General features: G+C 43.7%; 1 protein-coding gene and 1 non-coding gene across 2 annotated transcripts in view; one reads left to right on the plus strand and one right to left on the minus strand.

The window, feature by feature from the left end:
- LOC115475139 (CLIP-associating protein 1-like) overlaps positions 1-27,375 on the plus strand; it is a 114,121-nt gene that overhangs the window by 81,023 nt on the left and 5,723 nt on the right. Inside the window, exons 3-6 of the mRNA XM_030210879.1 lie at positions 8,235-8,313; positions 11,899-12,002; positions 16,299-16,390; positions 16,489-16,564. Of these exons, the coding sequence (XP_030066739.1) occupies positions 8,235-8,313; positions 11,899-12,002; positions 16,299-16,390; positions 16,489-16,564 (351 nt within the window). The remainder of the gene's footprint in view (positions 1-8,234; positions 8,314-11,898; positions 12,003-16,298; positions 16,391-16,488; positions 16,565-27,375) is intronic.
- LOC115475183 lies at positions 6,233-6,358 on the minus strand. Its single transcript, XR_003942967.1, has one exon. It is a non-coding gene; the product is annotated as a U4atac minor spliceosomal RNA (small nuclear RNA).

The raw sequence follows: 27,375 nt of genomic DNA on the forward strand, positions 1-27,375 counted from the left end.
GGAGGGAAAGGTGAGTAGTGGAGTGCCTCAGGGATCGGTGCTGGGGCCGATTCTGTTCAATATATTTGTGAGTGACATTGCCGAAGGGTTAGAAGGTAAAGTTTGCCTATTTGCGGATGATACTAAGATTTGCAACAGAGTGGACACCCGGGAGGGAGTGGAAAGCATGAAAAGGGATCTGAGGAAGCTAGAAGAATGGTCTAAGGTTTGGCAATTAAAATTCAATGCGAAGAAATGCAAAGTGATGCATTTAGGGAGTAGAAACCCACGAGAGACTTATGTGTTAGGCGGGGAGAGTCTGATAGGTACTGAGGGGGAGAGGGATCTTGGGGTGATAGTATCCGAGGATCTGAAGGCGACGAAACAGTGTGACAAGGCGGTGGCCGTAGCGAGAAGGTTGCTAGGCTGTATAGAGAGAGGTGTGATCAGCAGAAGAAAGGAAGTGTTGATGCCCCTGTACAAGTCGTTGGTGAGGCCCCACCTAGAGTATTGTGTTCAGTTTTGGAGGCCGTACCTTGCGAAGGATGTTAAAAAAAAAATGGAAGCGGTGCAAAGAAAAGCTACGAGAATGGTATGGGATTTGCGTTCCAAGACGTGTGAGCAAAGACTTGCTGACCTGAACATGTATACCCTGGAGGAAAGGAGGAACAGGGGCGATATGATACAGACATTCAAATACTTGAAAGGTATTAATCCGCAAAAGAATCTTTTCCGGAGATGGGAAGGTGGTAGAACGAGAGGACATGAAATGAGATTGAAGGGGGGCAGACTCAAAAAAGATGTCAGGAAGTATTTTTTTCACGGAGAGGGTGGTGGATGCTTGGAATGCCCTCCCGCGGGAGGTGGTGGAGATGAAAACGGTAACGGAATTCAAACGTGTGGGATATGCATAAAGGAATCCTGTGCAGTAGGAATGGATCCTCAGAAGCTTAGCCAAAATTGGGTGGCGGAGCCGGTGATGGGAGGCGGGACTGGTGGTTGGGAGGCGGGAAATACTGCTGGGCAGACTTGTATGGTCTGTGCCCTGAAAAAGGCAGGTACAAATCAAGGTAAGGTATACACATATGAGTTTATCTTGTTGGGCAGACTGGATGGACCATGCAGGTCTTTTTCTGCCGTCATCTACTATGTAACTTGAAGATTCTGATAGCACCATCATTATAAAGAGTGGTGCAGCCAGGCATTTTCCAATATTTCTCTGTCTCCAGCAGATGGTGCAAGCAGACTCTTGCAGTAGGATCTTTTATTTATTTGTATTTTTCTGGTAGTCTGGATTCCCAGGCCTTGTGCTACAGCTCTTGGCTGGTGGTTGAGGTTTAGCTGTGGAACCTTCTCCTAGGGTCTTGCCATGGCCAGATTCCTGGTTGAGGTGTACAAGATTTTTTTTTGTCTGTCTTAATCAGTCTGGAGCCTCAACTCATGGGTCTTTGCTCTAGGGGCTGTGCTGCTTCAGTAGCCTAGGAGTAGGAGTAGTTCCTCCTCTCTTTTTTCTCTCCCACCCCCACTTAAAAATGAATAATTTGGTTGAGAGAGAGCCTGCTTTTAGTAGCTTGTGGTCATAGTCATGCAGGCTGAGGCAATACAAGCCTACTCAGCTGTATCCAGGCCAGTGTTAGGCCATTTTTGTCTCTCCCTAAGACTCTTTTCTTCATTTCTAGGGATTGAGGGAGGTTTGCATTGCTGTGGTGCTGCTTGTACTGCAGTGGGATGACAATGTTGTATTGCTGGCTGGCGCAATCTTTTGAGCCCGTTGGCAGTGGCGGCCCTACCAATAGGCCACCTGAGGCGGGAGCCTTGGGTGGTACGCTTCAAGAACGGCACTCTCCCCTCCCTCTTTAGCCTTTATCTTATTTTTTTTTCCTGAAAGGCGGCAGTGACAGCGATTCGCATAGGCTGCCCTGCTGCTGACATTGGCCTCTTCTTCCAAAGTGGCCCGTCTCTTGATGTCACTTCCTGTTTTCTCAGAGGCAGGACACAGTAGCGAAGAGGCCAGTGCCTGCAGCAGGTCAGCCTATGGGAATCGCTGCTGCCATTTTGGAAAACAAATAAGGTAAACGCGGATAAGGGGGTGATGCTAGACTCGGTGAGGGTGGATGGCAGATTGCCTTGGGCCACCACTGCCCATTGGCACAAGTACCGTGGCAGGCCTTGATCAGTTTCTGTTCAGCAGTATATAAAATTTATGAATAAACATATTCTGCCTGGTTTGTGGTGAGGTCTTCCTGTGGATCACAGAAGCTCTCGGAGCAGGTGATCCTGTTCTCCTGAGGTTGGATTTGTTTTCTGTTGAAGTTTCTATTCTCACCACGGCTGAGTGTGTTTCAGCAGGATCAGTGGCCATTTTAGCCTCAGACTGTGTTTTTGACTTGTGGTTTGAGATGGAAGCTTTTCTCCTAACTGGCTTGGAAGAAGGTTCCCCTCCCTGTGATGTAGGTTCATGGGGGAGGGGGGGCAGGTGTGTTGGAGCCACAGCTGCCATCCTTTTCTTTGTCGAAGGGTCTTAAACAGGCACTCTCGAGTTTCCAAGGGGCCAGTCTGTTGCTGTCTGGCCAGGTGGTAGGGTCTCAGGGGATGCTGGGGACTGTTCCAAGTGCCCTTGTTCCTCAGAGACCCCCAGGCCTTCTAAAGTGGCCCTTTACTTTCTCTTGTAGGATCTTGGGGGGGATTGTGAGTGTGCTCACAATGGAGGTGGGTATATCTTCAAAAGGCTTGTCCCTAGAATCGGGTGAGATTTTATCCGATGGACATTGCAAGTTCTCCACACATACGCTTATTTTACTGGGAGGAGCTTCCCTGCCTCATTGATCAGGTTCTGGCAGATCTCTCTTTCCCTTGACAGTTTCTGAGTCATATTTGGAGGCTAATCCTATTTTGGATGGTTTGAGAGCCCCCTAGAGCTCTCCTTCTCCACGCCAGCTCTCTTGTCCTTTCTGAATGGGAAGTCCCAGGCCTCATTCTCTGGGTTCAAGGTTGATGGGAAAGCTCACCCTCTGTTTTACAAAAAAATAAGGCTGTGGAGCACCAATAAATCCCCAAAGCAAAACCCCACTCTGCAGTAAGTACACTTCTTATCAGCAATAAGCAGTCAATTAAACAAGCTCTGCAAAAGACATCTGCACAGAAAAAGAGGAGGAAAAAGTCCCAGATCCCTGCCTAGAGTGGTAATTTGTAGCTCTAACACTAGAAAAGGTATTTACTGCACTGATTGAAAGAACCTCCTACTTCTGCAGAACAATACATCTTGAATTATATTACTTTAAATATGTTTTTTCTAGGATCGCACATTTAACGTGTGAACGTTATTAATGCATTAAATGTTTTAACTTGTGTTAAAAATTTTAACGTAGTGAACGCATTGCTCTCTCCCCCTTCCCGTATCCAGCTTTGTCCCATCTCTTCCCTCCTCCACTTTACTCTACATTGCCCCTTCTTGTCTTCGTGTCCTCTCCTCCTCCCGGTGACTCGCTCATTTTAGGTGATCCACTGCTTGTTTTCACCACAGTTGCGGCAGCAGCAGCAAGCAAAAGACAGACATAGGGACATTCCCCTCTGGGTGCTGCTGCTGGTTCTACAGGGCCCAGAAACAGGAAGTTACATCAGGCTTGGTGTAATCTTGTTTCTGGGTCCGGCAGAGCCAGCGGCAGTGCACAGAGTGGAATGTCCCTTCGCCTGCCTTTTGCTTGCTGCCATAGCCAAGGTGAAGAGAAGCAGCAGACCGGTGCAAGAACTTCAGACCACCTAAAATGAGTGAGCCACTGGGAGGAGGAGAGAACAGAGAGACAAGAAGGGTCAATGCAGAGTACGGGGGAGGTGGGAAGAGATGGGGCAGCAGCAGCTTCAGAGAGCATTTTCCATCTCACAGATAGGCTGCAGAGAATACCTTCTCCTGCTTTAGACTTAGCCTGGCCTCAGAATGACATCCTATAGTATATCTCCTATCAAACTGAGCTCTCTTTTTCATCAAGCACTGCCATTTCCTCCCCTCACCCTCCCCACTGACAGTTTGAACTTCGTGGGTGTGGCTTGGATCTCTTTCAGGGAGAGAAAACTAACAACATAGCAGCAGCTTCAGAGAGCATTTTCCATCTCACAGATAGGCTGCAGAGAATACCTTCTCCTGCTTTAGACTTAATCCTACCCACCCTACCCCTCTACCCACCCACCCCTAGAGTGACATGTCTTATATAACCTCCCTATCAACCCACTCATTACTTTACCTCACCCATTTCTATTCTTCTATCACCTTCTCCCACTACTCCAACCAGAGTTACACCTAATCACACTGACCACCCTTCAACATCTTCAGTCCTTCTGTGACTGTTCTCTTGTGCTTGACTGCTTAAATATTTTAAATTTAAATGCTTTACTTTTTGTCTATTAGATTGTAAGCTCTTTGAGCAGGGACTGTCTTTCTTCTGTGTTTGTACAGCGCTGCGTACACTTTGTAGCGCTCTAGAAATGTTAAATAGTAGTAGTAGTAGTAGTAGAGTACAGGGGCGGAGGGAAGAGATGAGGTAAAGCTGGATATGGGGGTGGGGAGAGACAGAGTAGTGCAGGCTATGGGGAGGGTAAAAGATGGGGCAATGCAGGATATGGAGGGTGCAAAGAGATGGAGCAGTGTAGAACGTGGGGGGGGGGAAGAGATGGGACAATGTAGAATATGGAGGTAGGGAAAGAGAACAATGCATGAGAAGAGAGATGGCAATGCAGAATATGGGGAGTGAGGACAGACAATGCAATCCTTCCTCAGCGTCAGCTCAACCGGTCTGCACGAATGGTTGTTATCCCTTCCTATCAGCAGGTGGAGGTAGAGAAAAGACTGAATTCTACCAGTGACATCACCAGTAATAAGCTGTAGAAAGGCGGTAGAACGAGAGGACGTGAAATGAGATTGAAGGGGGGCAGACTCAAAAAAGATGTCAGGAAGTATTTTTTCATAGAGAGGGTGGTGGATGCTTGGAATGCCCTCCCGTGGGAGGTGGTGGAGATGAAAACAGTAACGGAATTCAAACATGCGTGGGATATGCATAAAGGAATCCTGTGCAGTAGGAATGGATCCTCAGAAGCTTAGCCGAAATTGGGTGGCGGAGCAGGTGGGGGAAGAGAGGTTGGTGGGTGGGAGGCGAGGATAGTGGAGGGCAGACTTATACGGTCTGTGCCAGAGCCGGTGATGGGAGGTGGGACTGGTGGTTGGGAGGCGGGAAATACTGCTGGGCAGACTTGTACGGTCTGTGCCCTGAAAAAGGCAGGTACAAATCAAGGTAAGGTATACACATATGAGTTTATCTTGGATGGACCATGTAGGTCTTTTTCTGCCGTCATCTACTAAGTTACTATGTAGTGCCCCCTGGAAGATTCCAGTATTTTTCTTTGCTTGCAGCAGGCAGTTAGTTGCTGTTCTGTGCCTCTGAGTCTCTGGCCTAGCTCCCTGCTTTGCTGGTCATGGCTGCAAAGTGTGGTTGAGCCAAAGGGCTGCTCCTAAGCTTACAAATTTGTTCCGTGCCTGGTTGAGCATGAAGTTTGGCTCCGCAACCCCCAGTTCACACTTAATAGTGCTTTTGGCTGTGGCTTTGGGCTCGGTCCCCCCACCCCTGCTTTAACTTTCATTTCAGTTTCCCCCCTCCAATACACACAATTAATTTCCCAGATATTCATTTACTCTATCATTTATGACCTTTAATGCATTACCATTTTGTATTTCTTAATCTGTCAATAGCGATCGCCATTACGGCATATTGTAAGCCACATTGAGCCTGCAAATAGGTGGAAAAATGTGGGATAGAAATGCAACAAATAAATAAGATCCTTGAAATATGCATACATACTCTATTGCATGCAATGTGTGTACAGAAGCACCATTCACAGATCTTCCCAACCCCCAAAGCTGGCAACTGGCTCCAGGTCAACCAGGCTGATCCAGTTCTGGTTTTGCAGCATTGATTTCAAGCTGTGATTAAAATAAAATTAATGGGACAATGAGAACTTCAACTCCAACTCCATATATGCAGTAGGGCAAAACTACCTGTTTTGTTTGGCCCCAATTCAAAAATTCCTCCAGAGAATTAATTACAGCCCAACTTTACACACCTTCCAACAACAATTTCTACATTACGTGGCTCCTAACATGCATAATAAAACTATTTAAAGTCTTCTACTGCCATCTAGCTACTAAAAAGAATATAGCAGCAATTCTTATCAAAAACAGTCACTGTTTTTAATACTATATATAGAAGGTTCCAAAAATTGTACCTTTCTAATGCTAATGCACTAGTGGCACTTGTGTGTTGTTCAGGTGTTAGCAGTGCTATTCTCACTATACGTTCATTGAATAACAGCGCAACCCCAAGACAAGGATGGTTGAAAAGAAAGTGTTTTGGAGATCCTTATGGGAAAACAAATCTCCTTCTAGATTGTGGTGACATGCTGGACAAATTATTTGTAGAACAATTGCCAGTGGATTCCAAACATTTGTGAAATATTGTAGGCAATGGAAACTGATTGCAAATACTTTTTCCATTTGGTTATGTTGGTTTTTTGTGTGTTACTCTACAAATACCCATAGTGCTTTGCGCCATCTAGCTGTGGATATTTGCATATGATTTTATACAGTGTAGTTACTCTGTTTATAATCCTGTAGAGACGTTCATCCATCTTCTAGATATATTATTAAATTTAAATTTGTTTTAAATGTCAAACATAGAAAAGTGATTTTACAATAGTACATGTATCTCAGTTTGGGAGGGGAAAAAAATCTTGTCTTGTGGATGGGTGGTGTTGGCCATATTCAAGGAGGGATTTTTTTTCCTCAAAATGCACTCAAGACAAGTAACCATAATTATATAAAAATGCAGTTTCAATATAATAAAATAAAATGATGTTCATAGGGGCAATGGTTCTTTTTCATAGGGGCTAAGTTTCTGTTTTTCTATAAAATACCTCTCATTTATAGCTAATCTGGTAGACTGGGACAGTACTGTTATATACTTGTCTGTTTCTGATGAAATTCTCTTTATTAAATTTATCATATTTTGGTGTGGCATCTGTTTTCATATTAAAGTGAGCACTGGCCATATTGTGTTTGAGAAAAGAGTAATGCATTTGATGTCAAAGGTATGCAGAGAGTGCTCTGAATCTGAAATAATTTTTGCACACCTCAGGTTATCAATAGAAATCAAACAAAATAAGATGATACCTTTTTTATTGGACATAACTTAATACATTTCTTGATTAGCTTTCGAAGGTTGCCCTGCTTCGTCAGATCGGAAATAAGCAAAATGTGCTAGCTGACAGTGTATATAAGTGAAAACATTCAAGCATTACTATGACAGTAAAATAGATACCATTGGAGATTCTACATGGAATGTTGCTATTCCACTACTAGCAACATTTCATGTAAAAGGCTGCGAAGGCTTCTGTTTCTGTGAGTCTGTACGTGCAGGACGTCAGACTCACAGAAGCAGAAGCCTGCGCGGCCACATTGGTGATCTACAAGGGCCGACTTCTACATGGAATGTTGCTAGTGGAATAGCAACATTCCATGTAGAATCTATAGAAATCAAACAAAATAAAACATGGAAAAGAAAATAAGATGATACCTTTTTTTATTGGACATAACTTAATACATTTCTTGATTAGCTTTCGAAGGTTGCCCTTCTTCGTCAGATCGGAAATAAGCAAATGTGGTAGCAGATAGTATATATAAGTGAAAACATTCAAGCATTACTATGACAGTCTGACAGGGTGGGAGGATGGGGTGGGTAGGAGGTATGTATGGGGACATCAAAGCATATCATTGATATTCTAATAGGATGGGTGTGGATAGGTGAGGGGAGGGTGATCAACAGAGACATACAGCTTTATGGTTTATAATGGGCTAGGAACCCCAGATCCTTGTTAAGTCCTTTCTGTTGGGTGTTAAAATATTCAATCATTCTGACTTCAAAGGTAAAGTGCACACCTCAGTAAACTGTTTTTGTACTTTGTCCATGATTTGTTTTAAATGTAAGAAACTGTATTACTGCACTTGTGGAAGGGGTTATGCAGCTGAATAATTAGTCTGTTATTTGGCAAGCTGATGCGTTTGGCCCATATATAGAACACAACTGCTTACAGATAGCTGGGAAGCATGCAGAGTCTGTACAGTATATGGGTTTTTGTTGAAATGGGCTGAATGCATAGATTCCTTGCATGCCTTTCTCACTGACTTACAACTGGACTTTTTTTTTTATTTACAGGTGGCTTTGTTAGGAATGGATATACTGTCTGCCTTAGTAACACGTTTACAAGATCATTTTAAACCTCAGATTGGTACAGGTAAGATACTGAATTGCGCTTCTTGATTTTTTTTTTTTATTTTTTTTTAAAGAACTTGAGAGATCCTTAGAGGTGCTCCCTCTAGAGTAGAGGTTCTCAACCTGGTCCTTGGAAAACATCTAGCCAGTAAGATTTTCAGAATATTTACAATGAATATGCATGAGATAGATTGGCATGCACTACCTCCACTGAAAGTAAATCTATCTCATGCATATTATGGGTCTTCTGCAAACCTGATTATGAGGTAGATGCACTAAACGTTTTTCATTGTTAAATGAGCCCTCAGGGAAGAATTTCCTATCCTTTCCATGCACTTAAGCCTATTTTCCGATGACAGTAGCAGCTAACGAAAACGGAATGGAGATGAGCAATTAGTGTGAAAACCCCATTGAAACGACATGCACTAACCTTTTCCGATTGCCTTTACGCAGGAAAAAGGCAGGAAAACTAACTAGAGGTCTGGACCTCTCATTAGGACAGCTCTGTGCCAGGAAAAAGTGTTAAGTGAAAAAATAAACAAACTTTGAGCCAATCCCAGCGCATTAGCAGAGCTAAAAGCGCTGTGATTGGTCCAAAGGACCTCAGAAAACACATAAAAAAATAAAAATAAAAAAGGATCGGGAGGGGGCAAGGGCGCTCATCAGGAGCGTCCTGTACGGACGGCCTTGCCCCCCCCCCGCTGCTCCCCACTTTCCGCCGCTCCCCCCACCCCGAAAAAGCAAACTTCTAGAAGCCCCAGCCCCCCTCCCTTCCTCACTACTCTCTCACCTCAGCTCCGCCTCCCGACATCCTCCGTCCGTGCCCCGCCCCCTTTTGGGGTCGTCGCCGCCATTCCCCTCCTCCATCGGGCCCCCCTTCCTCTTACCGGGCCCGTGCAGCGCCTGTCCGAAGGCGCTGCACGGGCAAGAAGAAAGCTGAATCAGCTGATGCCTGCCTTCGCGATGGCGCGTCTTTCTCCTGCTGCGCCCGCCCCTGTCTGACGTCAGTAACCTACGTAGGTTACCGACGTCAGAAAGGGGCGGGCCCAGCAGGAGAAAGACGCGCCATCGAAGCTGGGCAAAGGCAGGCATCAGGCTTTCTTCTTGCCCGTGCAGCGCCTTCGGACAGAGGAGAGAGGCGCTGCACGGGCCCGGTAAGAGGGAGGGGGGCCCGATGGAGGAGGGGAATGGCGGCGACGACCCCAAAAGGGGGCGGGGCACAGGACGGAGGATGTCGTGAGGCGGAGCTGAGGGGAGAGTAGTGAGGAAGGGAGGGGGGCAGGGGCTGCTTGAATTTTGCTTTTTCGGGGTGGGGGGAGCGGCGGAAAGTGGGGAGCAGCGGGGGGGGGGGGGGGCAAGGCCGTCCGTACAGGACGCTCCTGATGAGCGCCCTTGCCCCCTCCCGATCCTTTTTTTATTTTTATTTTGATTTGGGAGCCATGTGCTTGTGATTTGACTGTGTTTTGACTGTTTGTGGCATGCGCAGAGCAGCTAACATAACGCTTGGCTGCTCTGCGCATGATTTGGGGGCCGATTAACGATGTGTATTGTGAATCTTTGATACATTGTACGTTTCAATACCGATCTCAGCATGTGTGACTTTTTTTTTTGGTGCATTTTTCGTTATTTTAAAATCGTTAGGGACTTTAACGATTTAGATTTTTTTACGTTTGGTTGCTGCATCTGCCTCTAAGTGTGTCCTGAGGAGTGGGTTGAGAACAACTGTTCTAGAGTGACAGCTTGTACCACACCTGTTCTGTAGTTAACTTAAAGATTTTGATCCCATTGTTTTCAGTCAGGTACCTCACAAATGCTAGATTTACTTGACAACCTGCTCCCAAAGCAACCCAACAAAAACCCTCCTGATTTCTGGAACATTACATTCATGCTCTTTCTGTTCAGGAATGGAAGATGCAAGACTCTCGTGCTCACACCTAGTGGTCTTCTCACCTTTGAGGAGACAGTGCTTTCCTTGTTGCATCAGTAGTAAACAATGAGAAGGAAGGAATTTCAGACCTGCCAGGCGCCTTTTGTCTTACTTTTGGTAGTAATTTAAATTAGGCAAGAAAAGAAAGGGAAACTGTGCCACATAAGTCTGGGGGCATTGCATATGTAAGTTCCACTTGTTTGCGTATTTGCACTATGTGCTGTTCTGTAAGCGAATGTATTACTGTTATAGAGCGTACATATGAGCAGCACATGGGTGTGTCTCCAACATACACGTGCAGCCTCTAGAATACTATAAGTTATATGTTTTGGTGCACTTGGGTGTACCTTTTTATGCCTGCCATTCACCTGGTGTAAATGGTTACACCTAAATTTAGGTGCACCAGTTTGGGTTTCTGCTAATATTCTGTAAAGGCATCTTAGTGCACAAATGCTGTTCTAGGATTGGTGCCCAGTGTGTGGCATCAGCGTGCCTAACTGGAAATGCCAAGTTATAGATTTGCCCCTCTTAGATGCAGTTTGATGGGCTTTGTATCTTATTTTCAACTCTGCTTAAACTTGCACATAACCACTAATCCATTCCTTAAAAGGAGGGCTTCCATAGATAGCAATTATTTTTCACTGCATTTTTCTTCATCTTAAGTAAATAAGCTTTTCTCTTACTTTGAATAACCTGGGTTTTGTTTTTTTTTTTTTTTTTGAAAATTCACAGCTTGGGTAGCCTAGTGGTTAGTGCAGTGGACTTTGATCCCTGGGGAACTGAGTTCAAGTCCCACTGCAGCTCCTTGTGACTCTGGGCAAGTCACTTAACCCTCCATTGCCCCTGGTACAAAATAAGTACCTGAATATATGTAAACCGCTTTGAATGTAGTTGCAAAAACCTCAGAAAGGCGGTGTATCAAGTCCCATTTCCCTTCCCCTTCCCATCATTTGGTGAGAACGGAGAGGAATTTGCAGAGTTTGCTTTTTTACTGTTTATGTTCATGACTACTTGGGGAATTATGTGCAAGTGCACAACATACATTTTCCATAGAACCTCCCCTGTTCTCCCCTGTATTGTACTAGACTCAAGGGACTGAGACAGAGAACCAGTTGAAGAGTACAGGCACCACATGGCTTAAACTCATTGAGAGCCATATAGTTTTGGAAGGCATTGGGTGTAAAGAATGGGGGTTAGAAGAGACAGTGAGCAGCGTGGCAAGGGGAAAGTGACACTAGCTGCCCAATTAACTGCCATTTGCCACATACGAATCGGCTGTTCCTGCAAAAGGATGAACTGGAACTGCAGCTCTGGTCTTTGGAGCATTTTTTTTTTTTTGGCATAGAATTCCCTCTGGAATAATGATGAAGTAATTGCTAGGAAAGTGACAGCTCTGCAAAGAGTGCTTGTGCTGTTGTATAATAGGGGAATGAGTGGCAGGGTGCTGATGGTTTTTGGTAGATGGAGCAGGGAGTTGAGAGGTCTGCAGATCCCAGTTGACCTCTCAAGGTTACACGATGAGTGACACAGAGGCTATTAGCCCTCTCAGTGCTTTGACTTGGATATGAAATTGGTGGGGAAAGTGCCATACTGGTGGCAGCTGTGTGATCGATTTTATACAATTCCAGGTACACACAAATAGTGCTGTTGAAAATAATTAATATTTTCCTTTGTCCCCAGTACTACCAAGCCTACTTGATAGATTGGGAGATTCAAAGGATTCGGTTCGAGAGCAAGATCAGACTCTGCTGCTAAAAATTATGGAACTATCTGCGCCACCTCAGGTATGCAAAAAAGGCTTTTCTTCAGCTCTGCAATGGAATCCACACCTGAAAACTGATTTAATGCAGTAATTAATGAGCATGACAGTGTATGTCCCCCCCTGATTTTCAGTCTGTAGCATATTCTGTAGCAGAACAAGAGTGGAAGAGTGGCCTAGTGGTTAGGGTGGTGGACTTTGGTCCTGGGGAACTGAGGAACGGAGTTCGATTCCCGGCATAGGCAGATCCTTGTGACTCGAAGAAATTGCCGTGCTGCAGTATTTGTCTAGAGTCTAAAGCTCGTAGTGTAATACAAAATATACTGTGACCCTAGACTATAAATTTTACAAAAATGTGCTTAAAAGTGGAGAAAAACCCTCAGAAACCTGGGACAAACTGTCGCAGGTTTGGAGCTGGGTTACTGACAATGCTGGTAACACACGCCCAGATTCTATCATGGGGTATAAAAAACTCCACTATATATTGAATGTGTTTTTGTTTTAGAGTTATATCAAAACGTGTATGCTTGTTCTTTCAAAGTTTTATCAAGCAAAAATATGGTCCTAAATAATTGCACTAATCAGCATTGCTTTGCTTAATAAAGAAAAAGAAAAACACTCTTATCTTTTGTGTTCAACGGGGGCCACTTCCGTTTCACCCTAACATCAAGGCTTCCTCAGGAACAGAGCGTTAAATCGCGATGCTGTAGTTCTGCAGAGATAAAAAGGTATTACTTAAGCAGAAAAGGACCAAACATATAATAAATGCACATAAGCGCAGACACTTGGAACCGCTTACAGCTTGACGGAGTGCCATGCATTTCAAAAATGGCGTCTCAGCGTCATCAGTGTGTCATCTGACGTTTTTATAAAAATCCAGATGGCTTAGATTGACTAATTGACTGAAAAGAAGCTAATAAAAGACATGCCAGTCAATAGAGCTGTTAAGGCCATTAGGCTCTAATGAATCTAAATCAAATATCCACTGAGCTTCACGTCTCTGTAATTTGAGCTTGCGATCTCCACCTCTGCTTGATGCCTCAATTCTGTCAATTGCATAGCATTGAAGATCTTCGAATCTGTGATTTTTCTCAATACAGTGTTCTACCATAGGCTCTTTGATGACTTGTCTGCGAATATTTGATCGATGTTCCAATATTCTTACTTTTAACGTTCTTGTGGTCATTCCCACATATGATTTCTTGCAGGGACAGTTGATTACGTAAACAACATGATCTGACAAGCAATTGGTGAAGTGACGAAAAACATATGATTTATTAGTTTTAGGGATATGTGTTGATTTGACTTGTTTTGTAATGGAGCAAATAGGGCAAAGGCCACATTTAAAGTGGCCACATAATCGTTTTTTGTCATATTTTCTTGCAGTTCTGAGGTCTGCTGGACTGATCATTTCTTTAATGTTGGTGCACCTTGCATATGCAATCCGTAAGTTAACGTTCTTAAAAGCAGGGATCGATTGTATGATTTCCCATCTATTTTTGATGAGTCTGGCCAAAGCAGGACTGGCCTCGTTGTATTGCATAACCATAGTGCACATATCTTCATTATCCTTGTCTTTGCTAGTGGTAGTCAAAAGTAATTCCCTATTGTTGAATTTGGCTCTATGGTAGGCTTTTTTAAGTGTAGTTCTAGAATAGCCTCTCTCAGTCAAATCATCAATTAGTTTTTTTGCTTGTTGTTTAAAAGTAGAAAGATCTGTGCAGATGCGTCTTAGTCTCAACATTTGGGATAAAGGTAAACTGTTCTTCAATTGTGTTGGATGGCAGCTAGAGTTATGAAGAAATGTATTTCTATCAGTGCTCTTCTTGTGAACTCTTGTGACAAAGTGATCGCACAAGGATAATGAAGATATGTGCACTATGGTTATGCAATACAACGAGGCCAGTCCTGCTTTGGCCAGACTCATCAAAAATAGATGGGAAATCATACAATCGATCCCTGCTTTTAAGAACGTTAACTTACGGATTGCATATGCAAGGTGCACCAACATTAAAGAAATGATCAGTCCAGCAGACCTCAGAACTGCAAGAAAATATGACAAAAAACGATTATGTGGCCACTTTAAATGTGGCCTTTGCCCTATTTGCTCCATTACAAAACAAGTCAAATCAACACATATCCCTAAAACTAATAAATCATATGTTTTTCGTCACTTCACCAATTGCTTGTCAGATCATGTTGTTTACGTAATCAACTGTCCCTGCAAGAAATCATATGTGGGAATGACCACAAGAACGTTAAAAGTAAGAATATTGGAACATCGATCAAATATTCGCAGACAAGTCATCAAAGAGCCTATGGTAGAACACTGTATTGAGAAAAATCACAGATTCGAAGATCTTCAATGCTATGCAATTGACAGAATTGAGGCATCAAGCAGAGGTGGAGATCGCAAGCTCAAATTACAGAGACGTGAAGCTCAGTGGATATTTGATTTAGATTCATTAGAGCCTAATGGCCTTAACAGCTCTATTGACTGGCATGTCTTTTATTAGCTTCTTTTCAGTCAATTAGTCAATCTAAGCCATCTGGATTTTTATAAAAACGTCAGATGACACACTGATGACGCTGAGACGCCATTTTTGAAATGCATGGCACTCCGTCAAGCTGTAAGCGGTTCCAAGTGTCTGCGCTTATGTGCATTTATTATATGTTTGGTCCTTTTCTGCTTAAGTAATACCTTTTTATCTCTGCAGAACTACAGCATCGCGATTTAACGCTCTGTTCCTGAGGAAGCCTTGATGTTAGGGTGAAACGGAAGTGGCCCCCGTTGAACACAAAAGATAAGAGTGTTTTTCTTTTTCTTTATTAAGCAAAGCAATGCTGATTAGTGCAATTATTTAGGACCATATTTTTGCTTGATAAAACTTTGAAAGAACAAGCATACACGTTTTGATATAACTCTAAAACAAAAACACATTCAATATATAGTGGAGTTTTTTATACCCCATGATAGAATCTGGGCGTGTGTTACCAGCGTTGTCAGTAACCCCGCTCCAAACCTGCGACAGTTTGTCCCAGGTTTCTGAGGGTTTTTCTCCACTTTTAAGCACATTTTTGTAAAATTTATAGTCTAGGGTCACAGTATATTTTGTAGATCCTTGTGACTCTGGGCAAGTCACTTAACCCTCCGTTGCCCCATGTAAGCCGCATTGAGCCTGCCATGAGTGGGAAAGCGCAGGGTACAAATGTAACAAAAATAAAATAGATACTATTGGAGATTCTACATGGAATGTTGCTACTATTGGAGATTCTACATGGAATGTTGCTATTCCACTAGCAATATTCCATGTAGAAGGCTGCGCAGGCTTCTGTTTCTGTGAGTCTGACGTCCTGCACGTACGTGCAGGACATCAGACTCACAGAAGCACAAGCCTGCGCGGCCACATTGGTGATCTGCAAGGGCCGACTTCTACATGGAATGTTGCTAGTGGAATAGCAACATTCCATGTAGAATCTCAAATAGTAGCAACAGTGGAGGAGTGGCCTAGTGGTTAGGGTGGTGGACTTTGGTCCTGGGGAACTGAGGAATGGAGTTCGATTCCCGGCACAGGCAGCTCCTTGTGACTCTGGGCAAGTCACTTAACCCTCCATTGCCTACCGCATTGAGCCTGCCATGAGTGGGAAAGCGCGGGGTACAAATGTAACAAAAATAAAACAAAAAATAAAAATCCTGCCAGTGGTCTTTTCAGCAGCAGATTAACTGCAACAGCAGTCCTATGGCTAGGTGCTTGCTGGTCATCACAAAAAGTTTGAGACTATGCAGTGAGGGCTGGTCTGACCACTAGGTGGACTATTTACGTGCCTAGGATGGCACAGTTTAGAGGGTGGCACTGGTACAGCATTCAGGGTCTCTAAACAAGACAGTACAGATGGCATAGGGTCTTGATGACTTATGCAGTTCAAGGCCTGCTGTGTCCAGCCCTCTCCAGAACCGGAAGTCTGGTCTTCGTGGAGTTTGAGTTTAAATTTTTTAAATAGATATTTCTGTTTTTAGCATGTGGAAATTGGGCTGCCCCCGGAGAGGGAAGGGAAGGGCTGGGCACCTCAGCGAAGGTAGGGAAGGGGAAAGGTTGGACGCTTTGGGGGGAGGGGGTAATGAAGGGAAGATGATAGACATGAGGGGTGGGGCCTTGACTTGCTCTGGGGGGGTGGTGGAAGGGAGAGGGGAATGCACTGTTGAAGATTTGCCTAGAGTGTCAGATACCCTTAAACTGGCCCTATGTGCAGGGACTGTTAGAAGCTGAAATCCTTATGTATGTTATTGGGCTCAACCCGGTTTTTGTTTTTACTTTTGCAGTATGTGTGGGATAGAATACTAGGAGGATTCAAACACAAAAATTTCCGAACGAGAGAAGGAGTCTGCCTCTGTCTTGTTGCAACTCTCAATATGTAAGTTTTTTTTTTTTTCCCTAGCATATATTTGTTCTTGAGCTCAGAATGCTGTATTATGCGCCGGGATCTTACCTCATATTTCTTTTCTTTCTCAGACATGGTGCCCATAGTCTAACGCTAAGCAAGATTGTGCCACATATATGTAACCTACTTGGAGATCCAAATAGCCAGGTATGTTATTTCTTTCAGTTAATAAGGATAAATAGAACTTGAATTTTAAAGGATTGTTTCACATTGTTGGAGCTTATTTTTTCCTGGACTGGAAAAGTTGGATGTTAACTATATGCTATTGAAAATAACTGCAAATTGATATTTGTATGTTTATGTTCAAAGGTTTATGTTATGTGTGTATAATACCCCCAGTGCCCTGGCTGACGTGTAGTGCTGTGCACATAGGCAGGACAGTTTTCAAAAGCCATTTATCTGGGAAGTAAAAGCAAACATACTTTTCACCTGGGTAAAAAGCAGACTCACATGGGATTCGGTTGAGACAGAGGCAACAGTGTGCATAGTATTTATTTTAAGCATTTATATACCACCTAGACCTAAGCAGTTTACAATTTCTTACAGGAACTGGCACTGTCCCAGTTTGTTTCTCGAGCAATGGAGGAATAGCTGCACAAAAAACGGGTGCAAATTTGTCTGAGGTGATTTTTTCCAGAAGGAGAGTGTATTCATACCTTTCTGTGGACTTTGCCTGGGCAGGTTTGAAAATTTCCCATGCAGTTCAGAGTGCTCCATTCAGGGCATACTTGGCCCAATATTCAGAAAACAGTTGGCACAGCACTGATAATTTAAGTGCTTTCTTTTCCCTTTCTTTCTTTTTTATGTGCTAGAGCAGAAGACAGATATGGTGCCAGCTATATGTATAGCTATGTGTAGCTTAAAAGTTTGGATTGGATACAGAAAACCTAAATATAACCGGGGGTACCTGAGCCAAGTACATAAGCTAATATGTATTGTGCAAAATATCATAGAAACAGAGAAAGATGTAGGTAGATAAAGACCGTATGGCCTATCAGTCTGCCCATCCATGCCATCTGCTTTCCCTATTACTCCCTTAGAGATCCTGAGTACTTGTCCCAAACTCTCTTGAATTCAGATACTGTTTTCCATCTCCACCACTTCCACCGGGAAGGCCGTTCCATGAATTCACCACCCTTTCCATGAAGAAGTATTTCCTCAGGTTACTTCCAAGTCTGTCCCCTTTCACCTTCATCCTATGCCCCCTCGTTCCAGAGCTTCCTTTCAATTGAAAGAGACTCGCCAACTGTGCATTTATGCGGCATAGGTATTTAAACATCTCTGTCATATCTGTCCTCTCCCGCCTTACGTCCAAAGTATACATATTGAGATCTTTAATTTTGTTCCCATACGCTTTATGACGAAGATTACCGTCCATTTTAGTAGCTGCCCTCTGGACCGACTCCATCCTGTGTATATCTTTTTGAAGGTGTGGTCTTCAGAATTGTACACAGTATTCTAAATAGGTCACACCAGAGTCTTATAAGGGAAATCATCGCCTCATTTTTCCTACTGGCTGTTCCTCTCCCTATGCACCCAAGCATCCTTCTATCTTTTTGCTGTCACCTTTTCTATCTGTTTGGCCACCTTAAGATCATCACGTTTGATCACACCCAATTCTCACTTCTCTTTAGTGTATAAAAGTTCTTCTCCCCCTAAACCATTCCCTCAGGTTTTTGCAGCCCAAAAGCATGACCCTGCATTTTTTAGCATTAAATCTTAGCTGACAAATTCCAGATCAGGTCCTTCCTCATGTTATCCACACCATCAGGAGTGCCTACCCTATTGCAGATTTTCATAGTATCTGCAAAGAGCAAACCTTACCAGAGAACCCTTTGGCAATATTGCTTACAAAAATGTTAAAAAGAACTAGTCCAAGAACCGAACCTTGCAGAACACCACTGGTAACATCCTTTTCCTCAGAGTGAGCTCCATATACCGCTACCCGCTGTCGCCTTCCTCTCAACCAGTTCCTAACCCAGTCACTTTAGAGCCCATACCGAGGGTACTCAGTTTATTTATTAGTTGCTTATGCGGGACTGTGTTGAAGGCTTTGATAAAATGTAAATACACCACATCTGGCACTCTCCCCGATCCAACTTTCTGGTCACCCAGTCAAAGAAATTAACTAGATTTGTCTGACAAGACCTGCCTGTAGTGAAACCATTTTGCAGCAGGTCCTGTAATCCATTGTATTCCAAAAACGTTATTATTCTCTGTTTTAAAAGTGTTTCCATTAGAAATCAGACTTACTGGCCTATATAGTTCTCAGCCTCTTCCTTACTTCCACTTTTGTGGAGAGGGACCACTTCTGCTCTTCTCCAATCCTCCGGGACCTCTCCCGACTCTATAAGCATTGAAAAGGTCAGCCAGCAGAGCTGCTAGAACTTCTCTAAGTTCCTTCATTATCCTTGGATGTATGCCATGCCCCATTTTTTTTTTTACCCACCTTTAGTTTAGCCAGATCCTCATAAAACAGTCCTCTGTTAATAGTTCAGGGACTACTACTCCTCCATTCCTATTTGTGTTTGTCTTCTGTGGACCTGCTCCTGGCCCTTCTGCTGTGAACACAGAACAGAAATATTTGTTAAGCAATTCCACTTTATCAGCTTCTACATATTCCACCCCTTCATCTTTGAGTCTCACAATGCCGCTTTTGCATTTCCTCTGGTCACTAACATATCTTTAAAAAAAAATGTCTTGTCCCCCTATTTTACTGTAGTGGCTATTTTTTCTTCCATTTGCATGTTTGCTTTCCTGACTACTCTACCAGCTTCTTTTAGCTTTTCCAGATATTGTCACCTGTCATCCTCTTTCTGCGAGCTCTTTTGGTGTATAAAGGCTAACCTCTTTTTCCTTACCTTTTCAGCTACTACTTTTGAGAACCAAAGTGGCCTTCATTTCTTCTTACTTTTATTTGCTTTCCTTACAAAAAAGGTTTACTGCCCTTAGAATAGCTCCTTTCAGTTTTGCACACAGCTTTCTAACTTCTTCCAGATGTTCCCATCCAGGTAACAACTCCTTGAGGTAATACCCCATCTCCACAAAGTTAGTTTTTATGACGTCCAGAACCTTTACTTTTGAATGAGCCCTGTCCACAGCTATCTTAATATTAAACCACACCGTCTGGTGATCACTGGATGCCAGATGATCACCTACTATAACATTAGAAATGCTCTTTCCATTAGTAAGCATGAAGTCTAGTATGGTCCCTATCCTGCATGGGTTCTACCAACTGCTAGTACATTTCACTCTGTAGAGAATCCCGGTCATCCTGCTTCTAAAAGACCACACAGTAGGGATACCCCTATAAACATCTGGCTTATTAAAGTCACCTATTTGTAGTACTTCCCCTTTCACAGCTATATTTTGAATGGCTTAAATTAAATCTCTGTCCATTCTTCTTTCTGTGAAGGAGGTCTATATATCACACCAATGTAAATACATTTGCCATTCCTTCTTTCCAGATTGACCCACTGTGCCTCTTCCTTAGCCTGTAGGTCCTGCAATGGTGTGGCTTTAGTATTATCTTTAATATATAATGCCACTCCACTTTCCTGTCTTCCCATCTTGTCTTTCCCGAGCAGGTTATAGCCCTGTAAAACTATATCCCAGTTATGGTTCTTTGTGAACCACGTCTATGTGATCGCCACTATATCCCAATCAGCCTCTTCCATTACAGCCTCAAGATCTAAAACCTTATTTCACATACTTCGGGCATTAGTATATACTGCTTTCCAGATGTTGCCCCTTTTCCCATTTGTGTAGCATTATTTAATGCTTCATTTACCCGAGGGCTTATGCTTACTTTGGGGCTTTGATCATTCTGCCTCAATGATTCTAGCTTAAAGCCCTCTTCAGTAGGTTAGCCAGTCTGCTGCTGAAGACACTTCTTCCCTTCTTTGATACATGGACACCATCTCTGCTCAGCAGCTTTTGGCGAGGAAGCCAAAATGCTATTGACGACACCATCTGCGCAATCACATAATCACCTCCAGCAGTCACATATTAATCTCCAGGGTGTGAGCTACTCAGCCTTGACCTTCACCCTGTGATAAACACAGTGACTGCCCTACCCTAAGGAGGCCACCAGAGGGCGCTGTCCTACAGAAAGTCTGGAAAATGCCCTGATCTGGTCACTAGAGGGAGCCAAAAGGGGTACACCAGTGTAATGACCGGAAGGGACAGCTAGGGGGTGCTCATGGTATAGGACCTGCCCTTCCCTGAAGAGACCACCAGGGGGACCTCTCAGGAGATGAAAAGTTGGAGAGAGTTCTGGGCCTGGACCTTTCTGGAACCAGGGGGAGGATAATTAACCACCCTATAAAGAGCACCCTCCAAGACAAGAGAGGGAGATAAGAGGGGGAACCTGAAGCCAGAGGAGGGAGGGGGGAGACCTGTAATAAAGGGAGCCTGAGGTCAGAGTGAGAAAGGGAAGGAAGAGACCTGCTGGAGGAGAACTCCTGGAAGCGGAGAGAGACGGTTCCCTCAAAAACCCAGGAGGTACTTACCTGACTGTGGCCGTGTTATTAATGATACTGTGTATTGTGTGAAGTTGACTAACAGCCGTGGGATAGAGGATAGGACTGTAGAGTAGTGAAGAAAGTCCTATCCAGGGGTGGTGGATGTTTTATACTGAGACCCAGGTCTCCCAAATAAGTGGGCTCAGTGGAGCAGAAACAAGTTGAAGGATAAGCTTGAAAGAACTTGTTCCCCACAAGACTGGAACTAAAAGTGGATTTGCATTCAATGTAGAGTGAATTTGCATATTTGTGAAAGCAGAGGAAGCAGGGCTATATTCCCCAAAGAAGGTGGCAAGGGGCCCTGCTGGAGTACCAGAAGTGTGACCGGTTACCAGAGGGTATAGCAGGGAAGGATTCACAGAAGCGGTGATAACTGGGGGGGGGGAACAGTCACCCTGAGTGAAGGAGGAGCCCCAGTCCTTGAGGCTAGGTGTACAAGCAGCCATAGAGGAGACCTGTTGGAGTCCTCCTCTGAAAGCCAAGTTCTGGTAAGCTCTGGTGAAGAGTATGTGAGTCTGGACAAGAGCCACTAGAGGGTCTCAGCACACATGAGAGACCCCTGGGGGTTTACAATCCTCAACAGGAAAGATTGACAAGAACACCATCTGTGCACTGTCTGCTTCACTCTCTTTTCTAGAGCAATGAAATCACTTTTGATGTGTTGGGAGGGTACCTAGTAAGTAGAGTCTTGGCAAGCTTTCTGTAACATCTTGACTTTTTTACACCTGGCATGTCTGGTTTGCAGATGGTCAGCTCTGTACCCCTCAGAAGAGAATCACCAATCACCACTACCTTTCACCTGTTAGCGGTTCCTGATCCAGGAGTTTTGTGGATTTCGAGCTCCAATTCCTTCTCTCTCTGGGATGTTCTTACCTCCATTTCCTTCCAGGGCTGCATATTATCGGTTCTTCAGTTTGAGGGCAGGTGGAGTCATGATATTGATCCTGCAGTCTCTTGTGATCTGAGTCCACTTGTCCTCTTTCAGCAAAGCTTCTTCCCTACTGCTTCATGAACATGTCATTGATGTAATTCTCATTTTCACAGATGCTTCTCAACCTTGCCACCTCCTCTCAGCTCTTTCACTTCTTTCATGAGGGATTCAAGCTGATGACATCTTGCACATGAAACTAGCCCCCTCTCCTGGGATCACATTTTATGTTTGTACAGAGGCAGACGCTGTAACTGGGGCAACAGTTTTGGTGACATGATGTTTCCCAGCCCTACAGCAGTTGCAGAAGTATTTGCACTTGTAGAAAGAAAACAGAAAAAAGCCCTAGCAGTGTCCCTAAGTTTTCCTCAGCTGTCCTGTTGGCTAAAAGTAGCAGCTGACTTCTTTTGTGTAAGGTCTAACCCTCAGAAGTGCGGGTACTTCAGAAGAGAGTTAGGTCACCTCTCCTTTTGAAATGAAGAAGATAAAAAAGAAATCCTGGAGCAATCGAGGAAAGAAGCTCCTTAAAGAGAAAATTAAACTAAATCCTATCTAAGTTAGGAAATCTGTTGCTTTTTTTGTTTTTTTTTTTATCAATATAAAATTAGAATTTAAATAAACCCTTTCTTAAAATTAGGTACAGCACTTGTTGGGGAAAAAAAAAAAGGCTTCTAGGTGTAATTTTTCTCCGAGGACAAGCAGGCTGCTTGTTCTCACATGTGGGTCGATGTCTGTGTTGGCCCAGGAAACGGAGCAAATTTTTGAAGCAAAAATAAAACGTTTTTGCCCAGAGTCTTCTGGCGTGTGAATCACGTGCACAACTTCCCACCTGTCGCATGAGCGTGCCCTTTAGTTTTTCTTTTCTCCGCGTTGAGGTGCGGTAGTTTTTTTTCTACGTTCCTCTCAGGCCCAGGAAAGAGTCTTTGCGACTATTCGCCTTCTTCTTATTTTTTCTTTATTTTATTTTATTATTAAAAAAACAATCCCTGTAATGTATGTTTAGTTTTGTCCCTTTTAAAGTTTCCTTTGTTTTTTTCGACGCGGTTGGGCTATTCCCTTATTTTTTTGTGCCCCTTTTTCTTTTAGCAGACACAATCGCGTCTTTTAATTTCGCCAAAGCCGTTTTTCCTTCCATGTCATCAGACACCCAGCAGCTTCAAACGCTGTACTCGGTGCAACCGGACCATCTCAGGTACCGATACCCACGCCTGGTGTATCCAGTGCCTTGGGCCCGACCATAGCCCAGCTGCTTGTAGTTTGTGTCTTCGTATGAAGAAACGGACCCAAGCGTCTCGAGAAGCCCAATGAGAAAAGCTTTTTGGGGCTCAGTCCGGTCCTTTGACATCGACATCGATACTGAGGTAGGCGGTGGCAGCGTCGACATTGAAAGGAGCATCGATGTCGGGAGCAGAGGTAATGGCTGCTGAGAGACCAATTCATGGTAGGAGCAGTGAGGTGTCGAGTGGGTCTCCACCTGCCTCGAGGCCTCCTGTTATGCAGGCCCCCCGGGACCAACCTTTGTCGGACCTGGCCCGAGGAGACGTGAGGATTCCACGTCCTCTTCGTTGGTACTGACGAGTCTCGATGATGGGTGTCAAGTGAAGGCAAAGAAGCACAGTCATCATTCTCCTTTGACGCACGGTACTGGGAGCTCCGGGGTGTCGAGAGAGTTGGCACCCAAGAATCGTCGGCGCCGAGAGGATTGCTCCCCCTTAATACAGGAGGTGCCGATGAGTCGGTCTCCTAGCAGCTCGATACCTGCTCCTCAGCCTCCATGGATTCTGACACGGCCTGTTCCACCGACCCCACAGCCTTCTCCGATGGTGGCTCTTGACGAGCGCATCCGGGCCTTGTTTCCAAAACTTCTGGAGGGACTGCTACGCCAGTCAGCTTCGGTGTTGAGGGTGCTTGCGCCTTCTGTATCGTCTGCTGCAGCGGTGTCTGGCCCTTCTCCTGCGGTGAGGTCCCTGACTGTGGTGCTGCCTGCCACCCAGGTCGACTCCCCTTCGACATCGGTGGAGGGAGCTTCGCCGCAGTCAGACCGGGCGTCGGCCTCTCAACATCGTGGACATCATTCGGCGTCGAGGCAGGTTCAGTGTCGGAGTACCTTAACAGAGGTCTTATCCGATATTGAGCAGGAGCGTTAGTGGTAGTCTGAGGAAGATCCCAGGTACTTTTCTTCTGATGAGTCCTATGGGATTCCCTCTGAACCTTCCCCTCCACCAGAGAGGAGACTATCTCCACTGGAGAGTCTTTCCTTTCCTTTTCCTCTTTTGTCCGGGAAATGGCTATGGCTATTCCTTTTCCTGTGGAGGTTGAGGATGAGCCCAGGACTGAGATGCTCGAAGTCTTGGACTATTCTTCTCCACCTAAAGAGGCTGTGACAGTCCCTCTGCATAAGGTACTGAAGGAAGTTCTTATGCGAAACTGGTCGGCCCCTCTGTCTGGCCCTGTGGTCTCAAAGAAAGCTGAATCCCAGTATCAGATCCACGATGAACCTGGATTGATGAGGGCTCAGTTACCCCACAATTCTATGGTGGTGGATTCCGCCCTCAGGAGAGCCAGAAGTACTAGGGACTATGCTTCGTTGCCCTCAGGCAGAGAAGCTAGGACTCTTGATTCTTTTGCCAAGATCCAATCATACCAGCTTTTCATGAGCGTCCACTTGCAGGACTCGATAAGGCAACTGTCTAGCTTGGGTGATGCACTCCCTCTGGAGCAAGCCGAGCCTTTTCGCCAGGTGGTCAGGCAGCAGAAGGCGTTTCGAAAATTCCTGGCCAGGGGTACGTTCAACACTTCTGATGTAGCATCCAGGATCGCTGCTCAAGGTATAGTGATGTTTTAAGAATTATTTCCCAACTGACACATTTTTCATTTTGTTTTGTTTTATTTGGTTTATTTGTTTTATTTATTCTCTCATACATATCAACATTCTTAATTGTTAAGCATGTATTATTATTATTTTGCTGTTGTTCTGATCATTTGATATATATTTTGCATTTTTATTAATATTCCACATATTATTATAATGTTTTTTATGTTTTATATACATTTTTATGTTATGTTAAATTATTTTTACTGTTTTTATTTGTAGACTCCTGATGCAGGCCTTTTGGCCGAAACACAACGGTTATGTCGAGTCAAATATACTAATTAATAAAATTTGGTTTTAGCTTTACTGTGATCCAGTCTCTGGGACTCCTGGTTTTGTGCCCACTTTTCTGTTTGTTTTACAAAGTATCCATGGGTCTTCTTTGAGTTCTCCACGCTTTGTGGATTCTCTAATTACATTATACCCCATACATTTTACTCTGAATTGACCCACTTTGTAGAGTTTTTTTTTTTAATGTGTTATTGTAAACTGCTTTAAAACTTGTGTGTAAGGCTGTATATCAAATAATTAAATCAAAGTATGAGTTGAAAAGTAAATCATAAGGCAAGCAGATTCATCACCCTGACTGAATTAGCACTTGATATCCAGTAGCAATCCTGCATCAGTGCTAATAACAGGCATGGAAGCAAACCTGGAACTTTATGCTAGGAGGAGGGTTGACATTTATATGAACAGAGGAGGGACTCTTCATGACCTGACAGTGTCAATCATGTTTGCTTGCAATAGTCTGAAAAGGGAAAGGGGGAAAGGACTTGATATACCACCTTTCTGTGGTTACAGTCAAAGTGGTATACATATTATATATAGGTACTTATTTTGTGCCTGGGGCATAGAGGGTTAAGTGACTTGCCCAGAGTCACAAGGAGCTGCAGTGGGAATCAAACCCAGTTCCCCAGGATCAAAGTCCAATGCAGTAACTATTAGGCTACTCCCTAGAGTAGTGAAACTGAGTTCCTTGCAGTCTTCCACCTTGTTTCTGATGCTGACTTCTCAGGTACCACTGTATGCCCTGCCTCCTCTCTGGCAGGTGATTCAGGGAAAAGTTGTTATTCTGGATAGGGCAGAGTGCCACTGTCACATTGGGGAGCTCATTCTTCAGCAGGATCCAGATCCGTTCCTACACTATTACCAAAACAAGGTAAAGCTCATGTATTTGGTAGGAGCAGTTTCAAAGCCAGAGCTTCCAAAAATGTCTTTGAATTGCCAAAGGTATGCTTTTTTTTTTTTTTTTTTTTAATTTCCAGCAGCTTTAAATTATCACATTACCAGGTTTTCTTTATATATTTTAAAAAAATTTTTGTTTAAAATATTTAAGTTGTACAGGTTTTGTTTATATTTTTTTTTTTAATTTTTTTGTTTAAAGTACTGAAGTTGTATTAGATTTATTGTTCCTGTAGGTTATCAATAGAAATCAAACAAAATAAAACATGGAAAAGAAAATAAGATGATACCTTTTTTATTGGACATAACTTAATACATTTCTTGATTAGCTTTCGAAGAAATCAAGAAATGTATTAAGTTATGTCCAATAAAAAAGGTATCATCTTATTTTCTTTTCCATGTTTTATTTTGTTTGATTTCTATTGATAACCTTAAGAGTGGACTAACACGGCTACCACACTCCTCTACTTGTTCCTGTAGAAAACTGAAATCTTAGGGGGCAAGTTATCAACATGGGCTACTGTCAAGTCAGATTATTTTACCACAGGTTTCATTGTATGCAATGAGACCCTGTGCTAAAATAACCCGACTAAATAGTAGCCCACTTTGATAATTTTCCCCCTTGGGTTGCTGTTCCTTTTAAAGATCTAACATGATTAATGTCTGAGTTTATTCTGTTGTTCCTGTGAAAGGCATGACAGCCTCAGAGTCCAGTTTTCTTTTTTGTTTTTTGCTTTTTAATTATTTTTTTAGCTTAACAAACTGAAGTCAACAAGTTAATGGAAATGCTAGAAGTTTTAATTTTTAGCTGATAATTGTTCCCTTCTTTATTTATATGGTGAGCTAGTTTGTGTTATATAGCAAAGAGAGGGAGCAAAGTACAAACAAAAAGTCCAAACAGCAAAACAAAAAGTACCAGGAGCCTTCAAAAAAGGGGATAAGAATTTTAATCAAATGAATAGATGAAACAATCCTAGAATGGACCCGACACGGTCCGTGTTTCGGCGCACAGTGCCTGCGTCAGGAGTCGCGAAGTGTAGCAGAAAGTGTACGGCTGTGGGCTGGAAGCAATATGCTGTGCCACCGTGTTATCCCTTGAAAAAACATGTCAAAACTTGTCGGGAAAAGTGTGGCTTCCTTCAGCATCCTCAGAGGGATAACACAGTAGCGCAGCATATTGCTTCCAGCCCACAGCCGTACGCTTTCTGCTACACTTCGTGACCCCTGACGCAGGTGCTGTGCGCCGAAACACGGACCGTGTCGGGTCCATTCTAGGATTGTTTCATCTATACATTTGATTAAAATTCTTATCCCCTTTTTTGAAGGCTCCTGGTACTTTTTGTTTTGCTGTTTGAGCTAGTTTGTGTTAAAATACCAGGATTCAAATAGCTAAATATGTCAGAGCCACCTATTGGTGAATTGTAGAAATGCAATGATTAAACTTCGGGTTAGC

This window comes from Microcaecilia unicolor, chromosome 7 (assembly GCF_901765095.1).
Source record: "Microcaecilia unicolor chromosome 7, aMicUni1.1, whole genome shotgun sequence".
Classification (NCBI taxonomy): Eukaryota; Metazoa; Chordata; class Amphibia; order Gymnophiona; family Siphonopidae; genus Microcaecilia; species Microcaecilia unicolor.